We start from the raw sequence: 15,000 nt of genomic DNA, 5'->3' as shown, positions 1-15,000 counted from the left end.
ATACAGTAATACCTAGTTATACAGTAATACCTAGTTATACAGTAATACCTAGTTATACAGTAGTGATAATACCTAGTTATACAGTAATACCTAGTTATACAGTAATACCTAGTTCTACAGTAGTGATAATACCTAGTTATACAGTAATACCTAGTTATACAGTAGTGATAATACCTAGTTGTACTGTAATACCTAGTTCTACAGTAGTGATAATACCTAGTTATACAGTAATACCTAGTTATACAGTAGTGATAATACCTAGTTATACTGTAATACCTAGTTCTACAGTAGTGATAATACCTAGTTATACAGTAGTGATAATACCTAGTTATACAGTAATACCTAGTTATACAGTAGTGATAATACCTAGTTATACAGTAATACCTAGTTATACTGTAATACCTAGTTCTACAGTAGTGATAATACCTAGTTATACAGTAATACCCCGTTCTACAGTAATACCTAGTTATACAGTAATACCTAGTTATACAGTAGTGATAATACCTAGTTATACAGTAATACCTAGTTATACAGTAATACCTCGTTATACAGTAATACCCCATTCTACAGTAATACCCCATTCTACAGTAATACCCCGTTCTACAGTAATACCCCGTTATACAGTAATACCTAGTTATACAGTAATACCCCGTTCTACAGTAATACCCTGTTCTACAGTAATACCCCGTGCTACAGTAATACCCCGTTCTACAGTAATACCTCGTTATACAGTAATACCCCGTTATACAGTAATACCTAGTTATACAGTAATACATCGTTCTACAGTAATACCCCGTTCTACAGTAATACCCCGTTCTACAGTAATACCCTGTTCTACAGTAATACAGTAATACCTAGTTATTCAGTAATACCCCATTCTACAGTAATACCCTGTTCTACAGTAATACAGTAATACCTAGTTATACAGTAATACCCCATTCTACAGTAATACCCCGTTCTACAGTAATACAGTAATACCTAGTTATACAGTAATACCCCATTCTACAGTAATACCCCGTTCTACAGTAATACAGTAATACAGGCTTTGACTTACAGGTTCAACGATGGCAGGTTCTCCTTTCTCTCCCTTCTCACCACCATATCCTCCTCCTCCCATCTGAAAACAACAGTGAAAGACATCAGATATTGCTTGATGTTTGACTGAGTTGTCAACTGAACACAGTCTTCCCCATATATTCATTTAGATGGCCGGTGGTCTAATGACTGGAAGTCTATGGGAACAGCTAGCATGTCATTGTGCTAATGCTAGTAAAACTGCTGAAAAGGTAGTAATTGACTTAGCAACTGACCCAGTAACTGACTCAGTAACTAACTTAGTAACTGACCAAGTAACTGACTTAGCAACTGACTTAGTAACTGACCAAGTAACTGACCCAGTAACTGACTTAGCAACTGACTTAGTAACTGACCAAGTAACTGACCCAGTAACTGACTTAGTAACTGACCAAGTAACTGACCCAGTAACTAACTTAGTAACTGACCAAGTAACTGACCCAGTAACTGACTTAGCAACTGAATTAGTAACTGACCAAGTAACTGACCTAGTAACTGACTTAGTAACTGACCAAGTAACTGACCTAGTAACTAACTTAGTAACTGACCCAGTTACTGACTTAATAACTGATTTAGTAAGTGACTTAGTAACTGACCCAATCACTGACCCAGTTACTGACTTAGCAACTGACCCAGTAACTGATTTAGTAACTGACTTAGTAACTGACCCTGTAACTGATTTAGTAACTGACTTAGTAACTGACCCAATCACTGACCCAGTTACTGACTTAGCAACTGACCCAGTAACTGACCCAGTTACTGACTTAGTAACTGACTTAGTAGCTGACCCTGTAACTGATTTAGTAACTGACTTAGTAACTGACCCAATCACTGACCCAGTCACTAACGTAGCAACTGACCCAGTAACTGACCCAGACTTAGTAACTGACTTAGTAGCTGACTTAGTAACTGACTTAGTAACTGACCCAGTCATTGACTTAGTAACTGACCCAGAAACTGACTTAGTAACTGACTTATTATCTGACCCAGTAACTGACCCAGTATCTTACCCAGTAACTTACAGTACTCGTACTAGTCTTTGTGATATGAATGTGTGTACATTCAGGCCACTGTATTGAGTATCGAAAGTACTTACACTAGACTCTGTCTCGGTCTCAGCGGGTATGCCGGGCCCAAACTCATCCTCATAGGCCGAGACAGAGGCGGTGGGTTTGGCCTCGCCAGTGCCATAGTCTCCATAATCCCCATACTCGTACGTCTGTTTCATATCAATCTCCTTAGTGTCACCGTATTCCTTCAGATCATACTCCTTAAAATCGTACGAGTTCTCGCCGGGGTCGGGACCTTTGGTGTCTGAGCCGGTTTCTGCGGCAGTGGTAGGGTCGGCGCCAACCTTCTCCACGCCTGTGATGTAATCATCAACTATTTCCTCGTCATAGTTCTGATTGGTTATTGTGAGGAGGGAAGGGAACATGGAGGGTTGGGGTTAGAGAGAGGACAAAGCATGGGAATATGTAACTTATTGAATAACTTTCACATCATTTATCTTATTTAGTAATATGAGTTTAGACCACCACTCGTCTGTTCTCAGATCTGTATGAGTTTAGACCACCACTCGTCTGTTCTCAGATCTGCATGAGTTTAGACCACCACTAATCTGTTCTCAGATCTGTATGAGTTTAGACCACCACTAGTCTGTTCTCAGATCTGCATGAGTTTAGACCACCACTCGTCTGTTCTCAGATCTGCATGAGTTTAGACCACCACTAATCTGTTCTCAGATCTGTATGAGTTTAGACCACCACTAGTCTGTTCTCAGATCTGCATGAGTTTAGACCACCACTAATCTGTTCTCAGATCTGCATGAGTTTAGACCACCACTAATCTGTTCTCAGATCTGTATGAGTTTAGACCACCACTCGTCTGTTCTCAGATCTGTATGTGTTCAGACCACAGCATACTACTCTAGCTATTGTTGTCATATGATTTCATGTCATGTATGGTATGACAACGATAATCAGGGGCCAGTCTTAGTTTAGACAGAATGCTGACAAAACTAATGTATCATACTTTACATACTGTAAAACAACACATTTCACTCCACCTATCCACTGTATGTGACAATAAAACATCCATCTATTTGAGTTTTTATTTTCTTCTTAATCACACATTTACACATATCAAGGGTTGCATCAGATTAAAACTAAGGGCCCGGATTCCCAGAGATGGATTAAGTGTATTGTTCCTGGAAAAACATTTTCAACAGAGGATCCTTCGGGCCAACATGCTTTTTAGTTAAAGAGTTTAATAATCTTAGTATTAATAAATAATAACCTTAATATTAATAAATAATAATAGTATTAATAAATAATAACCGTAATATTAATAAATAATAATCGTAATATTAATAAATAATATTAGTAATAATAAATAATAATCGTAATATTAATAAATACTAATTTTAATATTAATAAATAATAATCTTAATATTAATAAATAATAATATGAATAATAAATAATAGTCTTAATATTAATAAATAATAATAATACTATTAATAAATACTACTATTAATATTAATAAATAATAATACTACTATTAATATTAATAAATAATAATACTACTATTAATAAATAATAATAGAAATAATAAATAATACTCGTAATATTAATAAATAATAATAGTAATAATAAATAATAATATTACTATTAATAAATACTACTATTAATATTAATAAATAATAATACTACTATTAATAAATAATAATATTAATATTAAAACATAATAATCTTAATCTGAGACGTAGAAAAACGGTTCCTTACGTGTTTAAAACATAATTATTTATTTATTCAAGTTATGAAGATGATTCTGTTGTAAACAAAAAAACACACACTTTGTTCCATTAGATTAACTGTAAAGGTTCAGTAAAAAAAATACAATTTAATTTGATTTTCAAAAATACCTTCCTTCAACACAGACATTGTTTTCGTCTCTCCTCATCTTCAAAACTATTTTATTTTATTTGAATTAATTCATGTCCTGGGTTGTGTAGACTTGTTCACCTGCACCCTCATACCGGTGCCATAATGTGTTGCAGATATATGACATGCATTGGTTGCATTGCATCCATACTGTCTCACTTTACCCCTAAATGTCTCTCATTAAGGGCTACGTTTATGTGATGGTTTAGCTCAAGCGAAGACGGGGAAACTACAGGAAACTACCCCGCTGGTCACAACAAACAAGAGGAGATAGGAAGAACCCCGCTGGTCACAATAAACAAGAGGAGATAGGATGAACCCCATTGGTCACAATAAACAAGAGGAGATAGGATGAACCCCATTGGTCACAATAAACAAGAGGGGATGGGACGAACCCCATTGGTCACAACAAACAAGAGGAGATAGGATGAACCCCATTGGTCACAACAAACAAGAGGAGATCGGATGAACCCCATTGGTCACAATAAACAATAAGAGATGGGACGAATCCCATTGGTCACAACAAACAAGAGGAGATAGGATGAACCCCATTGGTCACAACAAACAAGAGGAGATAGGATGAACCCCATTGGTCACAATAAACAAGAAGAGATGGGACGAACCCCATTGGTCACAACAAACAAGAGGAGATAGGATGAACCCCATTGGTCACAACAAACAAGAGGAGATAGGAAGAACCCCATTGGTCACAATAAACAAGAGGAGATGGGACGAACCCCATTGGTCACAATAAACAAGAGGAGACAGGATGAACCCCGTTGGTCACAATTCATTAGCTGGCAGAGTTTTAATAGTTAATTTTATATCAAGATCAGATTTAAGAGTTGTTTCTGTCGCTTAAGGGCACCATATTCCCTATGTAGTGCACTACTTTAGACCAGAGGCCTGTGGGACCCTATTCCCTACATAGTGCACTACCTTAGACCAGAGGCCTGTGGGACCCTATTCCCTACATAGTGCACTACTTTAGACCAGAGCCCTATGGGACCCTATTCCTGTCACGCCCTGGCCTTAGTATTTTGTGTTTTCTTTATTATTTGGTCAGGCCAGGGTGTGACATGGGTGATTTATGTGTCTTGTCTTGTCTATGGGTTTATTAGATTTATGGGGTTGTGTGTAGTAGAGTTGTCTAGGAAAGTCTATGGTTGCCTAGAGTGGTTCTCAATCAGAGGCAGGTGTTTATCGTTGTCTCTGATTGGGAACCATATTTAGGCAGCCATATTCTTTGGGTATGTCTCTGTGTTTTGCACCAGTTAGGACTGTCACCATAGCAATTCCCTACATAGTGCATTACTTTTGACCAGAGACCAATCGGTAATAGGGTCCATGTTGGAAACAGTTTAAAAACGCCACACAGGGTTTTTTGTGTCTCCAAGGAAAAAGACCATCCATCGTTTTAACATCGTTTGTTCTTTGATCTTTGTAGTATCTAGTAATTTAACTCGGAGATCGCAAGCTGAGGGCTTTGTCATTTCTAAATTAGATGATGAGTTCAGAAAAGGTTCAAAAATAAGTTTCCGCATAAGGACAACCTGTTTGTTTTGTTTTTATCACTTTTAAAAGCGTTTTAAGTCTAACTTCTTAAACAATCTCTTTGAGAACACAATACACCATGCCTCAGTATTTACCAGCCATTTCATCGTATCCAAATTGGCCTCGGAAATAACGGAGACAGGAAAATGTTCTCACCAGAATATAACATCAGGTATTCATATTAAATCATGTGTTTTTGGCAAGCGTTCTGTTATTTCAGATGCCACATACATCAAACCCCCATATGTAACGTCGATGTCTCTCTGTCTGGCGGCTCAGCTGTTGGAATAATCCCACATGCTTTGAAATTGTTCCGCCATTTTGGATCATTGTTTTTTTACTTTGATGGGACCAGGAAGTCCATCCTCCTTTAGAGAAAGACATGGCCTGTATCTTGTAGGCACCCTGTTCCCTATATAGTGCACTACTGATGATAAGAACCACAGGCTCGGGTCACAAGTAGTACATTACATACAGAATATAGGATTTGGGACACAGACAACTGAGATAAACTCTGTAGTTTAGTGAATGAACATACATTTAGTGAATAACCTAACATTTAGTGAATAACCTAACATTTAGTGAATAACCTAACATTTAGTAAATAACCTAACATTTAGTGAATAACCTAACATTTAGTAAATAACCTAACATTTAGTAAATAACCTAACATTTAGTAAATAACCTAACATTTAGTAAATAACCTAACATTTAGTGAATAACCTAACATTTAGTAAATAACCTAACATTTAGTGAATAACCTAACATTTAGTAAATAACCTAACATTTAGTGAATAACCTAACATTTAGTAAATAACCTAACATTTAGTAAATAACCTAACATTTAGTAAATAACCTAACATTTAGTAAATAACCTAACATTTAGTGAATAACCTAACATTTAGTAAATAACCTAACATTTAGTGAATAACCTAACATTTAGTAAATAACCTAACATTTAGTAAATAACCTAACATTTAGTAAATAACCTAACATTTAGTGAATAACCTAACATTTAGTAAATAACCTAACATTTAGTAAATAACCTAACATTTAGTAAATAACCTAACATTTAGTAAATAACCTAACATTAGGTGATAAAAGTGTCATTAAACATGAAGAAGTATGTACCAGGATTGGAGCGGTTGAGTCTGTAGGGTTCTCAGCCGGTTGAGCGCTGTCCACCGTGCCGTAGTCGTAGGCGGTGTATTCTCCATCCACAGCAACTGCCTGTACATTCACGATAAAACACAAGAAAGAACAAGGAAAAGTTTTTTTTTTTAAATACTGGGATGATAACGACTCATAAACAACCACTACAGCATCAACATGAGAAATTAAACCACTATACTCACCTCAGAGACACATCCATGTCTTCCAACCATTTTGTAATACCGTTAGTTACTCACTAATTACCCACTATGTAAAGCGAACATATTCAGATATTATGACTAGACATGTATTTTTTTTATTTAAATTTTACCCTTATTTAACAAGGCAAGTCAGTTAAGATCAAATTCTCATTTTCAATGACGGCCTAGGAACAGTGGGTTAACTGCCTGTTCAGGGGCTTGTCAGCTCAGGGGTTTGAACTTGCAACCTTCCGGTTAGTAGTCCAACGCTCTAACCACTAGGCTACCCTGCCGCCCCGTATCTATAACTACGTTAGATATAAGACCAGATATAAATCGCCTCCACGAAGTGGAGATGTCATTGTCTCCTTTCGTAGGGGTGTGTTTTTACCTCAGGTGCAGGTGCTCCTTCGGTTGGGGCAGTTTCAGTGGCCACTCCTCCTTCACTGTAGTCATAGACCTCACTGTACTCGAGGTCGTAGGAATTGTACTGGACGGGAGGGAAGGGAAGGGACAGGCAACCAGACAGGTAAACCCAGTTAGTACACACATACAAATACGGTATTCCTTGTTTCTTTTTCAATACATAAAAAAACTGGCTTTGACTGAGATGAGTGATGTGTTTCAGACAGTTCCCAAACAACTATGCTCTCTAACTCAAAAAAAATAAATAATCAAAGATTGAGTGTAGTTGTAATATCAAATGTCATACTGTAAAATGGCCGACGCTGGGGATGGAGAAGCAGGTACGGGGGAGTTGAACATTTAATGAAGAACGGACAGCTAACAGGACAGGAACAGCGTCAGCACACGGGTCAACGAGGACATGTGGCAATCAATGCACAAGAGGGGGAACGGGGCGGGGAATCAGACGGATATAGGGGGAGGTAATGACAGAGGTGATTGAGTCCAGGTGAGTCCAAAAATCTCTGATGTGCGTGACGGGGGTCAGTGGGGTGGGGTGGGGGGGTGTAATGAAGATGGCAGGAGTGCGTAATGTCGATGCCGTGACGGGGGGGGGGGGGGTCGGTGGGGTGGGGGGGGTATAATGAAGATGGCAGGGGTGCGTAATGTCGATGCCGTGACGGGGGGTCGGTGGGGGGGTATTGTACCATACCCTCGATAGAACTATACCCTCTATAGTACTATACCCCCTATAGTACTATATCCTCTATAGTACTATACCCCCTATAGTACTATATCCTCTATAGTACTATACCCTCTATAGTACTATACCCCCTATAGTACTATATCCTCTATAGTACTATACCCTCTGTAGTACTATATCCCCTATAGTACTATATCCTCTATAGTACTATACCCTCTATAGTACTATATCCCCTATAGTACTATATACTCTATAGTACTATACCCTCTATAGTACTATATCCTCTATAGTACTATATACTCTATAGTACTATATACTCTATAGTACTATACCCTCTATAGTACTATATCCCCTATAGTACTATATACTCTATAGTACTATACCCTCTATAGTACTATATCCTCTATAGTACTATATACTCTATAGTACTATATACTCTATAGTACTATACCCTCTATAGTACTATATCCCCTATAGTACTATATACTCTATAGTACTATATCCTCTATAGTACTATACCCTCTATAGTACTATACCCTCTGTAGTACTATACCCTCTATAGTACTATATACTCTATAGTACTATATCCTCTATAGTACTATATACTCTATAGTACTATAACCCCTATAGTACTATATACTCTATAGTACTATATCCTCTATAGTACTATACCCTCTATAGTACTATACCCTCTGTAGTACTATATCCTCTATAGTACTATATCCCCTATAGTACTATACCCTCTATAGTACTATACCCTCTATAGTACTATATCCCCTATAGTACTATACCCTCTATAGTACTTTATTAACCTCCTTGCCCCATCGCATCATGCTGTTGGAAAGTACAGTCATTTATTATTGTAGGGGGGGGGATTTTATATATATATATAGATGATGAGAATGAATAATTTCAGCTTTTATTTCTTTCATCACATTCCCAGTGGGTCAGAAGTTTACATACACTCAATTAGTATTTGGTAGCATGGCCTTTAAATGGTTTAACTTGGATCAAACGTTTCTGGTAGCCTTCCACTAGATTCCCACAATAAATTGGGTGATTTTTGGCCCATTCCTCATGACAGAGCTGGTGTAACTGAGGCAGGTTTGGAGGCCTCCTTGCTCGCACACGCCTTTTCAGTTCTGCCCTCACATTTTCTATAGGATTGAGGTCAGGGCTTTGTGATGGCCACTCCAATACCTTGACTTCATTGCCCTTAAGCCGTCTTGACATCTTACTTTGGAAGTATGCTTGGGGTTATTGTCCATTTGGAAGTCCCATTTGTGACCCAGCTTTAACTTCCTGACTGATGTCTTGAGATGTTACATCAATATGTCCACATAATTTTCCTACCTCATGATGCCATCTATTTTGTGAAGTGCACCAGTCCCTCCTGCAGCAAAGCACCCCCACAACATGATGCTGCCATCCCTGTTCTTCATGGTTGGGATGGTGTTCTTCGGCTTGCAAGCCTCCCCCTTTTTCCTCCAAACATAACAATGGTCATTATGGCCAAACAATTCCATTTTTGTTTCATCAGACCAGAGGACATTTTCCAAAAAGTAGAATCTTTGTCCCCATGTGCAGTTGCAAACCGTAGTCTGGCTTTTTTATGGTGGTTTTGGAGAAGTGGCTTCTTCCTTGCTGAGCGGCCATTCAGGTTATGTTGATATAGGACTCGTTTTACTGTGGATATAGATACTTTTGTACCCGTTTCCTACAGCATCTTCCCAAGGTCCTTTGCTGTTGTTCTGGGTTTGATTTGCACTTTTCACACCAAAGTACGTTCATCTCTAGGAGACAGAATGTGTCTCCTTCCTATATATATATATAACTTAACCAGCACTTGACCCCCCCCCTTCTAGCTATGACTCTACCGACCCCCAAGCACTTAACCAGGACTTGACCGCCCCACCCCCTTCTAGCTATGACTCTACCGACCCCCACAGCACTTAACTAGGACTTTACCCCCCCCTTCTAGCTATGACTCTACCGACCCCCACAGCACTTAACCAGGACCTGACTCTTCCCCCACCCTCCCATAGCTATGACTCTACCGACCCCCACAGCACTTAACCAGGACCTGACTCTTCCCCCACCCTCCCATAGCTATGACTCTACCGACCCCCACAGCACTTAACCAGGACTTGACCCCCCCACCCCCCACCCTAGCTCTGACTCTACTGAGCCCCACAGCACTTAACCAGGACTTGACCCCCACCCCCTTCTAGCTATGACTCTACCGACCCCCCCAGCACTTTTTAAACTTACTTTTCAATATATATATATATATTTTAAATAGCTATATGTTAATGGTATAAAATGTGCATAGTGGCATGTCTGGGAAACGCCTGGTAACAAAAAGAGTTAAAAATGAATGCGCCTGTGTGTTTATAGGTGAAACCTTATGGGCAACCTAAAGATAGCAGGGGATGTAATTACAACTCCGAAAGAAGATACAGGGCTTCAGTTAAGTCACAGTTACGGGAAACAGCCTGTAAACACTTTGAAAGACATAAAAAAAACATAACGTCTGTCATTGAGAAACAACGATTCTTCAACTTTTTCCCCTCCCTGAATAAAAAGATCTGGTCCAGTCAAAAAAGAAAACAGACAGAAGGCAGATGAAAGTTGACAGGCTAAGTTGTGCATCCCAAATTAAATCCTATTCCCTATATAGTGCATGGTCCTGTGTAGCTCAGTTGGTAGAGCATGGCGCTTGTAACGCCAGGGTAGTGGGTTAGATCCCCGGGACCACCCATACATAGAATGTATGCACACATGACTGTAAGTCGCTTTGGATAAAAGCGTCTGCTAAATGGCATATATTATTATATTACTTCTTTTTTTTTGACCAGGGCCCGTAGGGTGCCATTCAAACAACTGGTGTCCAGTCAAAACAGAGGCTGATACTCTATCTCTATCAGAAGGGACAGATTCATATTAGTCCCAGTTCAACTGATGAACTCATCAAAAATAATATAAGACCGAAGGCGCGATGGGCTGGCTGACTGCCTTGGGTTTCCCTGGACAAGGAAGAGAGAGAGAGAGAAATATGAGAGAGATATGAGAGAGAGAGAGAGAGAGAGAGAGAGAGAGAGAAAAACAAGAGAGAGAGAGCGGAAACCGATATATTATATTTATGAAGTTGGAGAGCCTGACCAAGCCTGAGGAATTCACCACCACAGGCCAGAGAGTTTGATGAAAGAGATAAATATTGAAGTGTGCTCATAAAAGACTCCGCCTCTCCCTCCATCCCTCTTCTCCTTCCTGCCTCTCCGCTGTTGCATGTGTCTCTGTCTCCAGGCGTGTGTCTGGGTGTTGCAAAGCATCATGGGGTGGGTGGGTGGTCAGGGTATCTCAGGGTCAAAGTCATTCTATAAACATTGAACCCCCTGACCTTTATGTCCCTCCATCCTTTCAACCCACCAAACCTTGTTACTTTCCTAAGGTCATCTGATTAACAGACCTGAAACACCTGATTGGTTAATAATATAATAATAACTATTGATTTTTTTATATTTTGTATAATCTAGAATAATCTAGGCCTACCTATAAAGTGTCTCTATCATCTCACTTGTCTTTTAATGCTACCTATTTTCTAATTAGTGTTGTTGAACAGCTTGGGACCAGGCTTGATGGGCTAGCCAGTTGGTTATACATCTACACCAATAGATCTGTGACCAGAATAGAGACAGCGATGTTATAACTCCTAGCAGCAGTAGTTGGTTTTCCAGGTATTGGACAGGGCGTCAGGTACTTGGTTTTCCAGGTATTGGACAGGGAGTCTAGCAGCAGTAGTTGGTTTTCCAGGTATTGGACAGGGCGTCCAGTAGCAGTAGTTGGTTTTCCAGGTATTGGACAGGGCGTCAGGTACTTGGTTTTCCAGGTATTGGACAGGGCGTCTAGTCGCAGTAGTTGGTTTTCCAGGTATTGGACAGGGCGTCAGGTACTTGATTTTCCAGGTATTGGACAGGGCGTCAGGTACTTGGTTTTCCAGGTATTGGACAGGGCGTCTAGTCGCAGTAGTTGGTTTTCCAGGTATTGGACAGGGCGTCAGGTACTTGGTTTTCCAGGTATTGGACAGGGCGTCTAGTCGCAGTAGTTGGTTTTCCAGGTATTGGACAGGGCATCAGGTACTTGGTTTTCCAGGTATTGGACAGGGCGTCTAGTAGCAGTAGTTGGTTTTCCAGGTATTGGACAGGGCGTCCAGTAGCAGTAGTTGGTTTTCCAGGTATTGGACAAGGCGTCAGGTACTTGGTTTTCCAGGTATTGGACAGGGCGTCAGGTACTTGGTTTTCCAGGTATTGGACAGGGTGTCCAGTAGCAGTAGTTGGTTTTCCAGGTATTGGACAGGGCGTCAGGTACTTGGTTTTCCAGGTATTGGACAGGGCGTCTAGTCGCAGTAGTTGGTTTTCCAGGTATTGGACAGGGCGTCTAGTAGCAGTAGTTGGTTTTCCAGGTATTGGACAGGGCATCTAGTAGCAGTAGTTGGTTTTCCAGGTATTGGACAGGGCGTCTAGTAGCAGTAGTTGGTTTTCCAGGTATTGGACAGGGCGTCTACTAGCAGTAGTTGGTTTTCCGGGTATTGGACAGGGCGTCTAGCAGCAGTAGTTGGTTTTCCAGGTATTGGACAGGGCGTCCAGTAGCAGTAGTTGGTTTTCCAGGTATTAGACAGGGCGTCCAGTAGCAGTAGTTGGTTTTCCAGGTATTGGACAGGGCGTCCAGTAGTTGGTTTTCCAGGTAATGGACAGGGTGTCCAGTAGTTGGTTTTCCAGGTATTGGACAGGGCGTCTAGTCGCAGTCGTTGGTTTTCCAGGTATTGGACAGGGCGTCCAGCAGCAGTAGTTGGTTTTCCAGGTATTGGACAGGGCGTCCAGTAGTTGGTTTTCCAGGTATTGGACAGGGCCTCCAGTAGTTGGTTTTCCAGGTATTGGACAGGGCGTCCAGTAGCAGTAGTTGGTTTTCCAGGTATTGGACAGGGCCTCCAGTAGTTGGTTTTCCAGGTATTGGACAGGGCGTCCAGTAGTTGGTTTTCCAGGTATTGGACAGGGCTTCCAGTAGTTGGTTTGCCAGGTATTGGACAGGGCCTCCAGTAGTTGGTTTTCCAGGTATTGGACAGGGCGTCCAGTAGTTGGTTTTCCAGGTATTGGACAGGGCGTCCAGTAGTTGGTTTTCCAGGTATTGGACAGGGGCTCCAGTAGTTGGTTTGCCAGGTATTGGACAGGGCCTCCAGTAGTTGGTTTTCCAGGTATTGGACAGGGTGTCCAGTAGTTGGTTTTCCAGGTATTGGACAGGGCGTCCAGTAGTTGGTTTGCCAGGTATTGGACAGGGCCTCCAGTAGTTGGTTTTCCAGGTATTGGACAGGGCGTCCAGTAGTTGGTTTTCCAGGTATTGGACAGGGCCTCCAGTAGTTGGTTTTCCAGGTATTGGACAGGGCGTCCAGTAGTTGGTTTTCCATATAATGCTTACATTTCCCAGGATGTGGTGTGTGTGTGTGTGTGTGTGTGTGTGTGTGTGTGTGTGTGTGTGTGTGTGTGTGTGTGTGTGTGTGTGTGTGTGTGTGTGTGTGTGTGTGTGTGTGTGTGTGTGTGTGTGATCCCGGGGATGGAGAGCTGAGCTCCAAGACTCCTGAACCTGGTGCGGTCATTATAGGTATAAATCACAGAGACCTCTCTCTCTCACACACACACACACACACACACACACACACACACACACACACACACACACACACACACACACACACACACACACACACACACACACACACACACACACACACACACACACACACACACACACACACACACACACACACACACACACACACACCAAAGTAGAGATTGATATTTTGTGGCAGAAAAAGAGAGGAAAGTTTCTAGTGTGAGCTCATATTGTGGAATAGGAAAATGTCAGCGTTTTCCATCAGGATGATATCTGAATATCACACTACGTATTCTGCTTCCCAAAAGGTCATCCTATTCACTACATAGTGCACCTCTTTTGACAAGGGCACACTGAGCTCTGGTCAAAGTAGTGTACTATGTAAGGGAATAGGGTGCCATTTGGAGAGAAACCTTGACATCATTATATTTTGAGTGTGTGGATTTGGTTGAAGAATGAAGCTTTGCAGAGTGGTTGGTTGTGGATGGTTTGGGGGATTTTACATGGAGTTGGAGCCAGTTGGGGATTTTACATGGAGTTGGAGCCAGTTGGGGATTTACATGGAGTTGGAGCCAGTTGGGGATTTACATGGAGTTGGAGCCAGTTGGGGATTTACATGGAGTTGGAGCCAGTTGGGGATTTACATGGAGTTGGAGCCAGTTGGGGATTTACATGGAGTTGGAGCCAGTTGGCATAAAACAAAAATTAGACAACGATGATAAAAGCATCAGTGTTCATCTTGAAATATGATCGTACGACAGAGAAGAAATAGGTCAAAATAGATTGAAGACATGTATTTCACGTGTTCCCTTTGGCAATTCACTACATGTTTTTACCTCACGAGATTGCCTCTGAGATGCACAGAGGTAGGCTTTGAGCTATTACTCGTTGTCAGGATGCAGTGGGATTAAATCACACTGTTCAAGTCTAGAAATTACTGTGTAATATGTCTTCAAATGAGGAGGATTTAAAGATAGTCTTTCATGGACAACACACATTTTATAGAAGTATCCAGCTCACATTACCTGAACACAAAACCCCCTCCCTCTCCCTCTCCCTCTCCCTCTCCCTCCCCTCCCCCCTCCCTCCCTCCCTCCCTCCCTCCCTCCCTCCCTCCCTCCCCCTCCCTCCCTCCCTCCCTCCCTCCCTCCCTCCCTCCCTCCCTCCCTCCCTCCCTCCCTCCCTCCCTCCCTCCCTCCCTCCCTCCTATCCTCTCTCTCTCTCCCCCTCTCTTCCTCTCTCTGCCCCTCCCCTCCCCTCCCTCCCTCTCTCATCCCCTCCCTCTCTCCTATCATCCCTCTCCCT

The 15,000-nt window shown here is 41.3% G+C and overlaps 1 protein-coding gene across 3 annotated transcripts in view; it reads right to left on the bottom strand.

The window, feature by feature from the left end:
- Window positions 1–15,000, bottom strand: part of LOC124009864 (collagen alpha-1(XI) chain-like) — a 438,047-nt gene that overhangs the window by 106,871 nt on the left and 316,176 nt on the right. For all 3 annotated transcript variants that reach the window (XM_046322075.1, XM_046322074.1, XM_046322073.1), the window contains 4 exons: window positions 7,312–7,410; window positions 6,700–6,798; window positions 2,171–2,476; window positions 1,055–1,117 (listed from right to left, as the gene is read on the bottom strand). In XM_046322075.1, the coding sequence (XP_046178031.1) occupies window positions 1,055–1,117; window positions 2,171–2,476; window positions 6,700–6,798; window positions 7,312–7,410 (567 nt within the window). The remainder of the gene's footprint in view (window positions 1–1,054; window positions 1,118–2,170; window positions 2,477–6,699; window positions 6,799–7,311; window positions 7,411–15,000) is intronic.

Source organism: Oncorhynchus gorbuscha, linkage group LG22, assembly GCF_021184085.1.
Source record: "Oncorhynchus gorbuscha isolate QuinsamMale2020 ecotype Even-year linkage group LG22, OgorEven_v1.0, whole genome shotgun sequence".
NCBI classification, from domain to species: Eukaryota; Metazoa; Chordata; class Actinopteri; order Salmoniformes; family Salmonidae; genus Oncorhynchus; species Oncorhynchus gorbuscha.
Note: the sequence above shows the minus strand (reverse complement) of the source record. Positions and strands in the feature narration are given on the sequence as shown.